At 45.3% G+C, this 13,525-nt stretch overlaps 1 protein-coding gene across 5 annotated transcripts in view; it reads right to left on the reverse strand.

Moving 5' to 3' along the window:
* The window catches only part of ANAPC1 (anaphase promoting complex subunit 1), a 34,178-nt gene extending 21,232 nt beyond the window's left edge, over nucleotides 1-12,946 (reverse strand). For 2 of the 5 annotated variants that reach the window (XM_086631931.1, XM_086631930.1), the window contains exons 1-19: nucleotides 12,734-12,946; nucleotides 12,453-12,614; nucleotides 12,152-12,203; nucleotides 11,850-11,953; nucleotides 11,381-11,463; nucleotides 10,175-10,248; nucleotides 9,743-9,891; nucleotides 9,002-9,222; nucleotides 8,164-8,373; nucleotides 7,429-7,524; nucleotides 6,869-6,959; nucleotides 6,687-6,752; nucleotides 5,763-5,900; nucleotides 5,296-5,436; nucleotides 4,812-4,872; nucleotides 4,089-4,276; nucleotides 3,187-3,261; nucleotides 1,938-2,203; nucleotides 879-970 (exon numbers count right to left, since the gene is read on the reverse strand). In XM_086631931.1, the coding sequence (XP_086488057.1) occupies nucleotides 879-970; nucleotides 1,938-2,203; nucleotides 3,187-3,261; nucleotides 4,089-4,276; nucleotides 4,812-4,872; nucleotides 5,296-5,436; nucleotides 5,763-5,900; nucleotides 6,687-6,752; nucleotides 6,869-6,959; nucleotides 7,429-7,524; nucleotides 8,164-8,373; nucleotides 9,002-9,222; nucleotides 9,743-9,891; nucleotides 10,175-10,248; nucleotides 11,381-11,463; nucleotides 11,850-11,953; nucleotides 12,152-12,203; nucleotides 12,453-12,614; nucleotides 12,734-12,946 (2,482 nt within the window). Of the gene's footprint in view, nucleotides 1-878; nucleotides 971-1,937; nucleotides 2,204-3,186; nucleotides 3,262-4,088; nucleotides 4,277-4,811; nucleotides 4,873-5,295; nucleotides 5,437-5,762; nucleotides 5,901-6,686; nucleotides 6,753-6,868; nucleotides 6,960-7,428; nucleotides 7,525-8,163; nucleotides 8,374-9,001; nucleotides 9,223-9,742; nucleotides 9,892-10,174; nucleotides 10,249-11,380; nucleotides 11,464-11,849; nucleotides 12,005-12,151; nucleotides 12,204-12,452; nucleotides 12,615-12,733 lie in introns of all 5 variants that reach the window. The other 3 variants (XM_086631933.1, XM_086631929.1, XM_086631932.1) reach the window with 3 other exon arrangements.
* Nucleotides 12,947-13,525: the final 579 nt, after the last annotated feature.

A 13,525-nucleotide genomic window follows, 5' to 3' on the forward strand; every position in this document is an offset into this window, starting at 1 on the left:
TACAGGACTTCTTTTAGCAACAAAAATATTTCCCCAAATATTTTAGCAACAAAAGTATTTCCCCAAGATCACATCTCCCTCCTGTTAGATGGAAGTTTATAGCTAGGCAGTAATGAAAACTTGAGACACCTCCTTGTCTTCTAAGAACAAAAAATATCTCAGCCCACGGTGAAAAGGAATAAATATAATGAGTAATTCTCAAAAGTCTCACTGGAACGGTCTTGTAATCCAACAACATTAAACTGCTTAAGTGAGAGGACAACCTAACCACAACCTCTTTACCTTCTCTGTCCACAAACACGAGTAGCAAAGCCCCAGCAATGCTATGAGATGTTATTTTTTTGGTCAGGAGAAACAGTAGTTTATCTTAAAGGACTAGTAAGTTTAAGCTGGTAGGATGCTAAACAGGTGCACAAACAATGTATGACCCTATTTTAAAGCTTTGTGGGTTTAGCTCTGATTTAGTTTTTAGGAATTTCAAACCAAGAGCCTGCCAGCCTAGCAAGACTTTCCACAAGAGAGGCACATCTCACTACCAGGCTTTTCCACAGTTGTCTGCTAAGATTTCCCAGCCAGCCTGAGCTGGGAGCTCGCCAAGATGACACCATCATTCCCTCCCAAGTCCTTGTTCAGTGGAGTGTCCCACTGGACTGGAGGCACCAGCTCATCACTATGCTATGCCAATGTCACTCCAGTCTTCTTAGGAAGCTATTAAAAAGAAAGGAACACGGCCACCTCAGCACTATGAGCACAGTTTTGCATACTGGGATTAAGTCCTGACCAGCTTTAAATGGAACAGTTACCAACATGCTCGGTATGAGAGGTAACCTGCACATCATTATCACTGAATATCCAGCTTCGCAAAGCCTTAAACTCACCTTGATCAATTACACAAGTCTGTCTGGAGGTTTTTACAAGGGCTGGATAGTCTCTGTAGTAATAATCTATATAAGCTTCAAGTTTTAAGTCCCTAGAATGAGAGAAGTGAGTCACATTAGAGGGGGAAAAATAAAACTCCACCTTCCTGCATTTCTGTGACATTTTCTGTTGATTTTTTTTAATGCTTTTTATGTGCTATAAGGAGGGAAGTTATGACTTCCTTGACTAAGGCCGTTCATGGGCACTGCCCACTCCCTACGCAGTGCATCTGTAGGCTTAATCTGCCCACTCCCTCCAGTGCACTTCTCTTGGGCTGTTCTGTCTCCACCATCACCTAAGGTGTGACCACTGTCACTACAGTTTTCTCCAAATTCCAATTGTTAAAGCTAGACAAGCCACATGTAACAGGTGCCAGCCTCAAAAGACACACAGTCTTTCAATTCAGACTTGCTTCTTGTTGGCACGACAGAATAGAGGACAGGCCAGCCTTTTCAGCACTAGGGACTGGTTGCCACTTCTGGGAACCATTTAGCTCGTCAGCTATAGCAGGAGCTACTGGGGAAGAACCTATAGTCATAGAAAAAAAATGGCTAGAAATAGTAAATACAACTCTAAGAGATGTTACCAGGCCTTTTACTTAAACATACATCTGTATCTATCTATCTGTATGCCCTCGATGCAACTTGAAGGTGGCTGTAGAGGACATAAAGATGCAGTCACTAGCTGCAGTGAAGATGCCACAACAAACAAGAATATTTGACAGCTCTCACCAGCTGAGCTATGACAATACAGCAAACACAAGCTGCAGCATTTGAGAACCGTGAATCACACTGACATTGGGAAGCAGCCAGAACCATGTAAGAGATGTGCTAGAGTGAATAGCTTTAAGCACAGTAAGGTTTTAAACATTTGTTCATTTTCTTAAAATGCATGAAAAGTCTACACCGTGTTGGAAAGTCCCCAAACTCCCCATAAAAAAATAAAATAAATAAATCTACAAGCATCACTAAGAGACACTGCACAACATCCAGTATCTGTGATTTGTCTGTTGGGCATACCTGGCCAGCTGAACCAGAAGAACAACAAGCGAACGAATTCCTTCTCCCATTAGACTATTCAGCTTGAGCTCCTCATAGATCAGATGAAGAACAAAGAAAATAGCAGGAATATGGGTGAAAAGGAGGGTTGAGGAATCCAAACTAAGGCTCTGTGAAAAGTCATCCTTCGGAGCCAGAAATTCCAGAGGGTCCAGTCGCAAAGCTTTGGCAACAGGATGAGACTCAAAATTCCTATGGTAATCAGAGCTCAAGAGGTATTCCCAGTCCTAGACCACACAAACAGGAAAGAGAGGCAGAGGTTCCACAGTGAACGTAACCATCCGGCAAGAGAACTCCAAAGTGCTGTTACAGAGGAGGGTTTTCCCCCCCCACAAACCACTGCAAATGTGAGTGTTGTGTGGCAAACCTGCTGCACAAACCCTGCAAGCCACAGCAATTCAATTGTTAAGTTCCATCCTTTTTTTTCCAATCCCCTGTTCATAACAGAATCAAAGCCGTATATTTAAGAGAACAACAGGAAAGAAAGGTGAGAGTGCCTTCTTTCACCAATATTCCGCACGGGAGACCTCACTGAGTATTTATGCAATTCACCTCGTGCTCCCAGCCTTCTTCATACCTCCCCTTCCACAGCACATCAGGCATCAGATCCTGAGCTTTGTTCCATGCAGGCTGTAGTCCATAATCCCACGGGCTCGCTGAGCTGTCAACCCGCAAAAAACTAACAGCACAACTGGACCACCACAGCTTGTGAGCCTCTTAGGATAGGAGGATAGTAATTTTTCCACTTTACTGTTCAGCTACGTAAAAACTTCCTATTCCTGTCTAGTCAAACCCAGTGAATCAATCCTGAACACTCCACTAAGTTTGGTGAGAATCGGTGCATTCAGTGAAGCATGCAATTTGATGCCCCTAACGTGCTAAAGGTGCTGAGTAGCCAGGGGAGCGAGACTTCATTTCAAAGGGATGAAACATCTAGGAGAGAGTTGACTTTGTCAGAAGAATGACTAGGATTGCTTTGTGATCCATATTCAATTCATTCCCGAGTCCAGCTTCTCCAGAAATGAGACCCTGACAAGCAAGGTCACACCACACGCCCACTGCACAGGGCAAAATAACTTCTCTTCCCCCAAAGGCTTGTAATCTCATATGAGCTCAGACGAAATGCACTACTCAGAGGGCGTTTCCTCTGGTTTGCCTTTAAAAAAAACCCACCCAAGGCTCTTATTTATAACAGAAAACCATTTCTTACTTCATCTGACCCTGTTTCTGACGGTCTTGCCTTCTTTGGAGCAATAACTGGTGAAAGTGAGCCTTCGAAATCAAGCTGCAAGAAATAAAAAGATCAGAAGTAGCTCAGTACTGAAACTCCCATGGTTGCATAAGTGAATCACCAATCATAACATCTGAATTCAAACCAAGCAGCACACGACATTGCTTGAGATGCTTCTCTACTTTGCTTTCATATAAAAAATACTGCAATTAGATTCTTCTATACTATTCTAGTATATGGTGCATGACTTCACAGTTCGACCGCCTAACATCTGGTATGCACCAGGACAGAGGAAAAGCTGTGGATGAGCTAATGCTAGTGATGCAGATATTCTGTAATTGCTTTCATCTCAGTTTTACACATATCCTTGCTGGTTTCCTTTTCCTGCAAGTATTGCAAACGCACTTGCTAGCAGGAAACCCACTTAGAGAAAACTCCAAATCAATTCAGTAAAACAGTTGGGAAAAAAATAGAGCTTTAAACTTTGTAATTCCAAAACCACAGGAGAAATCCTCTTTAGGAAACAGGAATCTGAGTTGTGACCTGCGTGCCTAATGAAAACAGGCTTAGTATGGATTAGGTGAACCAAATCCTTAATGCACCAGTGTTAGTCATGACGCAGAGTAAAATCTTCATAATCTATTTTTACTTGACTAAGGCAGTTGGTGGTAAGGACCTTATAAATGTATTTCATGATCAACACAGACTAAAGCATACACCTGAAATTTACACATACAGCATTTATTTGATGGCACCTTGTGATTTAAGACAAGACACAGTCTGTTTCTGACTTTGGTGTCTCTCTAATCATTTTGAACCTTGAAGAATTACCAGCAACGTTAACGTAAGCTAGGAAAACAAAAACATATGGCATTGCTTACATTACGTGTCCAGGACAGCCTCTCTGTGTTGTAACCCATCATATTCATGAGACATGTTACAAATAAATTCCATTCTGAGTGATAGCTTGGTCCTCCTGGAGCATTATAAGCATTGTACCACTTGACAAGCATCTGTACCGCTATCTCCTTGGGCAGGATAGCTTTGACGCCTTGCAGACATCTTTTCACTGTTGGAAAGAAATAAAAAAAAAAAAAAAAAGGTGTGTTTTCCATCCTACCCTCCAGTACTTCTTCCTATCAGTGCTCTAAATCTCTGCAGTTCTTGGACCTCCTTTTAACTCTCTGGAAACTCCTTCAAATAAAAGCCACACCATACAAACCCCAGCTGTTTCTTTAGTTAAACTTGAGCACTGCTCCTTTAATTCACCATAGAAAGGAGGGAGGAAAAAAGTTGCTTTTGCTCATTACTGAAACCAACTTTTGTCTGAACTGACATCTCAGCCCTTCCTCAAGCAATAATATACACAACAGTAGAGAGTAAAGCAACCTAAGGAACAAAGGAAGCTCTAAGAGTGCAGCAGGCGAAGCACTGAAAGCCACCAAGAACGCCTAAACAAACGGTGGCAGCTCTAGAAGATGAGTTACTAGAGCTTGGAATATGTGGTACTGAATCACTACAGTCTAAGCTATTCATAAACTAATTCAGAAAGGAATCCTTGAAAATTATGGACCATATTTCACATGATGGATTCTGGATCATACCTAGTTCGGAAGTGGCAATTTCAGGAATTGTAATCCGAACCATCGTATTACTGCTGAGTTCCTGAAAAAAATAATAATAAAAAAAAAAAGGTAAGAGTCTCGAATTCTGAAATGCATTTTTACGTAAAGACACAGTCCTTTTCCATCAACTCAGATTCCTGTATTTCCATCAACTCAGATTCCTGTACTAAGCATATTCCTAATTCTTGGCTCTCTGCTGCACTAAAGATCTGCAGCCTCACATGCTAGCTCCATGGAATACTCAAAACGGATCCTGAGCTGAATCACTTGAGGGAATCAATTTAATTCTGTGACTTCAAGAGTTTTCTAAAAAAGGAAAAAACATGGAGGCACCAAAGCAGGTGTGATATTTTGCTGTTGGTCAGGAGCTGCTAGCAATGCCTTACTGTGCAGCAGAAGTAAACTTGACCCTCACTTTGCTTTGCTAACAAAGCGTTGACTCAAATTACAGGATTATACTCACTAAAGTTACTCTGTTGTGGACAGGATCTCTCAGAGCGTGAATGAATGTCCCAAGCTGCTGAAAAGTACAGTCTTCAATGTACGTTGAGTCGTGAATCTTGGAAGAATCCCTCAGCTCTGGAACTGGTGACAAAAGCACACCCTGAAAAGTGGTGAAAATGATTGCTTAGAATTGTTGAAATAAGAAGATCTGAGCAAAGGACAGCTAAAACTGCCATTTTTAATGTCCTAATAAGTATTTTGAAAGTAGATCTTTCCAATCTCTGCCTCAGAAGTTTTACAGAAATCCCAAATAAATAAATAAGGCAGCACTAAACAGATCTTCTTTAAACACTGTTTATTCAGGGGATTTCAAAAGAAAAATAAAAGATTTAGCTCCAAAAGACGCCTTGATAGTTAAAAAATAATCAACCAACCATTTGAAGCTGTGACAACTAAACCCTTTCCAAGGTGGGACTTTCTCCTTACCTCTTCTAGGAGCCCCAGATGCTTACTCAAACTCTTGGATGGAGTGCTGACACTATCCAAGGGAGTACTTGGCCGAGGCATCTGGTTGGACATTGTCAGGGATGGAGCAGGCAGTCCAGGAATAAAAACCTTCCCCACCTTTTTGGGAACAACATATAGGAAAACAAACAGTTGGTTTTCATGCCTGCGCTTCCAGAAGCTTGCTTACATACAGACATTATCAGGTTTTAACATCTTAAAGAAAAAATATGAAGAAAAGTGGCTATGTACTTAAACTAAAGTCTCTGAAGAGAAGACTAAAGACTACTTCACGTAAGTACTTTCTTCAGATGATGACAACACTAAAAAACTACCATACATGGTCAGTATTGTACATTATTGCTATAGGTCTGCTCCCACTAAAAGTTCTAGCAGGGCTTCACTGAATGCTCTACTTTCAGAGAGCATACTTTTTTTATATACATACATATATACATGTGTGTGTGTTTATACACACACACGCACATAAACGTGTGTACACACACGTACAAACTGCAGTGTCCAAGGTTTCTGCATACACAGAGAGAGCACAGGGCACCTCTACAGAATTTAAGAAAAAGTTTTCATTATTCTGGATGAATCGTGCCCATCCTAATAACAGCCCTTTGTAAAGCAAAATAATTTGACATCTGAAACCATCTGGCATGCTACAGAGAAGCCTGACAGTTTTTTGTTCAGGAACAATTCTTATTTTCCATATTCTTGAAGTTTTCTTTCCTTGAAAGCATTTTATTACTTTAGTATTTCACTATCACTGAAAATAAGCTCAAGAGATTAAAATGACACCTTGTGAGGTACAATGCAGAGAGGATCCCTCTGTATAGCCCAGCTTGCAACCAAAGATTCAAAAACATCTATTTTGGGGATAGAAAAACTGTTACTCACCCGAACCACTCCAGAATAAAGCACTAGATTTCCACTGCCTTCCAGAACCAGCAGCATATCAATGCCCTGCAAGGATCAAGCAGCATATTCACCTTCTTGTATTTAAACAAAAAGACAACAGTTGGATGACAAGCCACAAAGCAGGACACTTCACAGTTAAGAGTCCATATAAAACCACGGACCTGCACTGGAGCTGCATCCTTTGCTTGAATATTGGTAACAGAACCAAAGATCAGCTGCGACTTATCGTTGCTCTCTTGAAATTTTACACACCTAGAGATTTGAGAAAACAACAGGAAACTTAAAAGGACTGTCCTATCTGTTGTTAGGGAAAGAAGACAGAAAATTCAAACCACGTCGCACAGCGCAGTCACTTTTATTGTGGTACACTGGGTTCCTTCCTCCTTCCTTTGCTCGTTTTGCCCCGCTAGTTAACTTAGTTTTACTCTGCCAGTCTTGTTAAAACCCCCAATGTACTTCTAAAGGGTAAAGACGAGGATAAATAAGAACATCACTCGAATTACAGTGAATGTCCTCTTGCAGCTTCAGTTTCACTCAAACAGCCCAATTCACCTACGCTCCCACAGTTAAAAACACGTCATGCAAGAGTCAGCAACGTACCACACGTTGACACAACAGATTCCACTACCTGGAGGAAGAAGTATGTTAAAACCCCCTATCTAGGTTGCAGTTTCTAGAGTGCTCTTCTTTGTTCACCTGTCCCCGAGGCAAGGATGCTCACCGCAGCTGGAGCTGGGATTCCACTAAAAAGCACAAGAACTTCTGCCCACAAAGGTCAGTGGTAATAAATACTTTTGAAGCTTGGGAATTCTTCTCTCTGTAAAAGAGACACACCGATCAGCACACTGCTTGGTCTACTTCATAGCAGGCCTTCGTTTTAATGAAGGAAAACACAGCATCCACAAGCTGTAGCGTCACACTGGATTTCAATCAGCGGTGCGTCAAGTTGCCAGAACGCACCAGTCTCAGTTTCAGTCATTACTCTTGAAATTCATTTTCTAGCACTCCAATCTCCACATTCCCCACTTTTTGGCGTACAGAGCACATGCTCTTTGGCTTTGTTCTCTTGTTCAGTCTCAGGGTTTATGCTGTGTTTTGCCTCTTTTGATGGTAACAGAGAAAGAGAGACCCCCTAGAAGACGAAAAAAACCCCAAAGCAGTGACCAGGTTAGAATCTGCTGTGCTTTAGAGATCTCATGAAGCCATTCTCCCTGCTCAGAGGGCCACAGATAACAACAAGCAAAACTGTTCCAATTGCCCAACTCTCTTTTGAAGGGAGCAAGGCACCTGGTGAGCATCTTTTTTTTTTTTAAAAATTAGGAAGTACGAGTCCATGAATCTACTTTAAAGTGGCACCATTTGCAGAAAATACACACTAAAATAAGCTGTCGTTTTACTTTATTCCCCACGCCGATGGAAATCCAGAACTTCTCACATCCCAACACAAGCATCTCACCTCGTGCTTGTGAGGCTTTCCGTCCACAGGTGATCTATGCACAGCTCAGGAACAATGGGTTCAGTTTCCGGTACCAGGAAGGAGTCACTGGAAGTGCTGTTTGGTGAATGGGTCATGCTGTGCCGTCTCGGTGACTGGGTGTTACTGGAGAAGTTGAACCTCTGCACTCCTGAGAAAGAATGCACTCCCAGGGCAGGGGAATGAGAGCGGCTGCAAGCAAGGACATAGGGCACCACTGAAAAGTGGACTTTCAGAATCATGTACAGAGTCCCAGGGAGCTCTACACTGGCAGAGACTTCAAAAACAAACCAAAACCACCCTAAACCACCACATAGTTCAGTATTAATTCCCTGTAGCAATACACTCCAGTACAGGAAAACAATTCTCTAATTAATTTCCAGTCATCTCTATTAGAATCCAACAGATAAGATTTCAAAAGTAAAAAAACCCAACGTTTTAAGCTGCTTGGTCAATTCCATCAACAATATCTCCCAACCTCTTCCCTCTAAACATGACTTCCTTCAAAAAAGCTAACTGAAAACACTCCTGGGACTCAAACGACCTGCAGGTAGTTCTTGACTCCACTACAGACTGGATGTCTTGACAGAACAACCTCTGACTCTTGCACACCAATTATCCTCCTGTGCTCTAGGGATAACAGCACTCCGAACGCCACCAGAGCATTCCGAGAAGGCTTTCAGGTGCTATAACAGAAGCAGCACCTGCATCTTAGACTTGTAATGGTAGAGACAGACAGACAGCAATACCAGATGTCCATCCTGTTCCAGAGCTTGTACTCTTTGGTGTCGCCTGCCCACGCACCACGCTGAGCACCCACCTCAAAGCAGCCATGTTGGAGATGGACGGCGAGCGGGACTGCATGCTGGGCGACGACACTGATCTGCTCTGGCTGTGGATAGAGGAGTAGTTCTGGAAAGGGGAGCCCACAGGGGAGTCTCCTTTCGAGAGGCTTCTGAGGTGAGCAGTCAAAGAGCTGCTAGTGGCCATGTGCTGCGGTGTGCCCATCTGCTCCGAGAACTTCAGCACCGTGTTCTGCTCCTGGGAGAGAAAACAGAGCTGTCCATACACAAGCAGCACATGGGCAATAACGGCCAGGAAGAGGCTCAAATAGCTTGTTTTGTCAGTTAGGTGATAAAAATTTATGCCTAGGTAGGTGCTCAGCCTAAGAAATTTTTCCTACCAACCATGGTCTCTCATTCCCAGTCACAGAAACTACTCCTATGGTTTTCATGGCACTAAGTTGTCACTTTTCTTACAGAACACAACAGTTTTCTTTAAGTAGAGTCCAAACCTTCTGGTACAACATAAGGAATATCACGATAAGCACAGTGTGCTTCGTGACCATCACCATCATGGGAGCTCTCTGGCTGTGGTTCAGGCAAATACATGAAAGAAATAGTTTTTAAAAAAAAACAAAACATGACATCAAACATCTTAGCCTCTTTATAAATAAAATAAATTACAAACCCAGGCATTTCTAACACACACAGCCATAAGGGCACATAAACACACACGCAAATTTTTTTACAATGATATTTAATCAACAATAAATTTGTACCTCTGGCTTCACTCTCCGAAGGGCCCAAACGGTGTGTAAACTCTGCACAGTGTCATAGGTCATCACAATGGAAGGATCAGCATCAAGAAACACGATCCTCATGGTGTAATCAGCAACATACTGCACTCTAGCAGAACCAAACACGCCTGCTAAGGAAGCAGTTAATGTCCGTTAAGGCAAAAGGATCACTTCTACAGCAGCGTTACCAGTTACAGGGTCAGCATTTCTCACACCCTCTTTCTTCTGAAATCTGTTTTGTTTTTTTTCCTGAACAGTTTCCCTGTTCAGGAAGCAGCTAAAACAACCCACTTCTGAATTCCTGAAAGAGCGATTATTGGCAAATTTTGCAGAACGAAACGCTCAAGCGACACATGAAGCGTTTGATGCCGTACTGATGGACCCCAGGCAAGAGATCTAAAGATGTAAACCTACCTCCAGACTTACAGACGAGAGGTGTGATCTCATCCAACGGGTGCAGCATGCTGAACATCGTAGGCAAAGGCTCTCTAGAAAGAAACCAACAAAGCACGTTCAAAAAACAAACGCTACCAAGCACAACTGTTCTCTCTTGTAGCTGGTACATGTGCTGTGATCCCAAAACAGCTCCTCAGACCTGAACAAATCAGAGCCTGAAATCCAACAATAGAGACATATATTCCGCTCCCAGAAGCTCCCTGGATTAACTGAGTCGAGTCAAAGGCTGGTGTATCAAACGAGATGGTCAGGTCTTCTTTTGCAACTCAGAGCACTCGAGAATGACCCCACCTGGTGGTCACACCACAGACTTTGGCTGGCCCGAGTGAACGGAGCAGGCACCAGCTGAGTGAGGAGAACAAGGAGAAAGCCTTTAACTCAGACTCAGCTTAAGAGTGCAGGTCCCATAGCTCCCAGGCCCCAGACAAGCAGACAGCCATCAGATCATTCGTATCCATCACAGAGCAGCAACCAAAGCCACGCATCTGTGGTGGCAGGAGCAAGAGGAAGAATTTTCATGGAAGGCTAGCTTGACTAGGGTCAATGATGATTTTTGCAACGCACCCTCTTGAACGTTTTCAGGGCCTCTGTTTCTAATCTCAGCTTTTCTGAGGACTAGAGAATCACGAGTGTCTGGAACAAAGCCTAAGTGAGAGCACGTGGCTGTACTAAGAGCTGCTCATCAGCACGCCACTGACCTCCTTACTCTGCTTCTCAGCTGTATGCCCAGCCATACAGCACAGGGTCTGTGATCCTCACCAAACAGGCAACAGGATGCTCTGCGCATTTAGTGCATCCTGCAGCTGAGAGAAAATGTCTCCAGGACAATCCCTCAGTGAATCTCCCAGTCTGTCACCACAGCCTGGAACCAATTTGCTGGACAAACCTTAATGGAATCTGGCTAGTCACACCCATATTGTGCCTCCCACACCCTATTCCCAGCATCACCGCTCCAACTAGTTCTTAAGACAAGCCAGTGTCAGAGGAATATCACGATTTGTCAGTGTTCAGCCTCTTCCTGCTATTTCCCAATGTTTCACCCGATATCACCTGTCCCTGTCAGGAACACCCAGACCCTTGCATTATTGCTCTCCAACTCTTGCACTCCAGTATGAGATCAGCAAACAGCCCATAACAAAACAATCAAAGCCACCCATTGCATACCTGGGTGGGCTGGGGGGCACTTCATGTGAAGAACTGCTGCGCTCAAATAACAAACCATATTTTGTCGGCCAGACGTTTGCGACCTATAGAAAAATAACAAATGGATTTATGACCAAAAAAGATAAAGATCAAGTACTTACTGTATTGATGATGTTTCATGCTTGAGCATCTTATTATAGCAAAATAAGATGCTTAGGCCTTTTCTTGAGAGAGGGATAATGTAAATAGGAGCAGATTCTCAGACTACAAAGCAAGCTTCCAACCAGCTGCCACTATTTCCAGCAGCATTCAACGCCCTGACCACACGGCCAGACTTTTGTCACCTTCGTTGCTTTCACCCATGGAGTAAAGAACTCGGGCAGCCACCACAACCAGCAGTGCTTTAGGCACACCTCCCCACTCCAACGCAGCGTGCAAACAGATAACAACCCCATTAGTAGACACACAAAAAAAAAGGGACAGCACTTACCTGAAAAGGCAAAGCAGCAATGTAATCCTTTCCCTCTATGCTATGCACATTTATACAGGAGTTCTGCAATATGCAGATACATTTCTCTACTATTTCATCACTGCCTGAAATCAGGGAAAAAAAAACAAACAAACAACACACAGTGAAGTTTCTCTCTTTCCTTAGACATCCTCTACACACAAAATGCAGACTCGAGAGGTGGCAGCTGCCTTAGGACAGCAAGCCTTGACGAGTAAACACCTCGTGCCAAGAGAGCTGCACTCAAAGCATTTGCCTGGCGTTACGATACGCACGAAACTCACCACCAGCTTTTTCAGCTTTTTCCTGGGGTATAGTGAAGTCGCACCACAAGGCCTGAAACCAAACACAGCAGAATTATTTCTGAAGAACGAGCTGATGCTACTGCACAGTCTCACCTTTCCCTGTCTCCCCAAATAAACCGCAGTAGTTTCCAAACACTGTTTGAAAACAGCCAGTGAGCATTTTTTAGCTAACGCCCATAGCAGGGGGGCTGGAACTGGGTGATCTTTGAGGTCCCTTCCAACCCAAACCGTTCTGTGATTCTCTGATTCCTTTGGTCACCACCTTCCCGCGTTTCCACACCTGCAGAACGGGGCTGTCGACAGTGAACGCCTTATAGACGGCAGACGCCTGGCTTCTGCTCCCTTTGCTCCAAACCACCACATTGCTGGCCACGTACAGCTCCTCGTCGTAGTCCGCTTCTTCCCCGACCTCGCTGACGCCTTTCCTCAGCTGCCAGCTTTCCTGAAAGCCAAGATTTTTTTGAAGGAAGCGTTACGAGACCCGCCAGCGCGACCACAACAGCCTGTCGCGATGCGGGGAGGCCGCACCGCCGGGCCCGGCCCCGCCGCGCTGCCCCGTACCCGCTGCCGCTCGTGGATCGTCACCTCGCGGAGGGACCCCACCAGCCCGGCCGCCCCATCGGAGGAGCAGAGCTCGGGGGCGGGCTGCAGCCGCCGCAGCTGCAGGCTGAGGGCGCTGGGGTGGCGCCGGCAGTGCCCGCGGCCCCGCGGCGCGAACTCCTGCAGGTCGCCGGCCGCAATCATCGTCGCCCTCTCGTCAGAGTGGTCCGACATGGGGGCCCGATATCCTCATTATTTCCGGGACGGACGGACGCACACCCGCGGGAAGCGGCAGCGCGGCTAAGGGGGGAGGAGGAGGGCGAGAGCGAGCGCGGGGCACCGGCGGCGGCTCCTCACACGGGCGCAGCCATCTTGTCGCTCCCGCCCTGCCGCGCGGCGCCGCGCAGGGGACGGCGGGAGGGAAATGGCGGAGGGCGGCGGCGCGGCGGGAGCTGGTCGGGCGCTGCAGGCGGCTTCCGCCGCCCCCGGGGGCGTTCGGCCGCGTCTCCTGAGAGGAATCCCCGTTCAAAACGCCGGTTTGGCGTGGTACGGTCGCAAAAGCAGCCGGTGCGTGGGTGCGGGCGGGCCCTGGGCCGCCTCAGCCCCCTTCCCGCGGCGCTTTCCTCAGGAGCTCGGAGCTGCCTCACCCCTCACGGACGGAACTGTCACTCAGCGCCGCCTTTTCAGTCTGCAGCCAGCGAGCAGGCCTGCGGCTAAACCCCCCCTCACAGCCAGGCCTGTGTTTCTGCAGTTTAGTGTCGCAGCTGCTACGGTGACGCCTCAGTGTCTTTTTGCTTTGAGGCAAAAAGCTCA

The sequence above is a fragment of the Tauraco erythrolophus genome, chromosome 2 (assembly GCF_009769465.1).
Source record: "Tauraco erythrolophus isolate bTauEry1 chromosome 2, bTauEry1.pri, whole genome shotgun sequence".
Classification (NCBI taxonomy): domain Eukaryota; kingdom Metazoa; phylum Chordata; class Aves; order Musophagiformes; family Musophagidae; genus Tauraco; species Tauraco erythrolophus.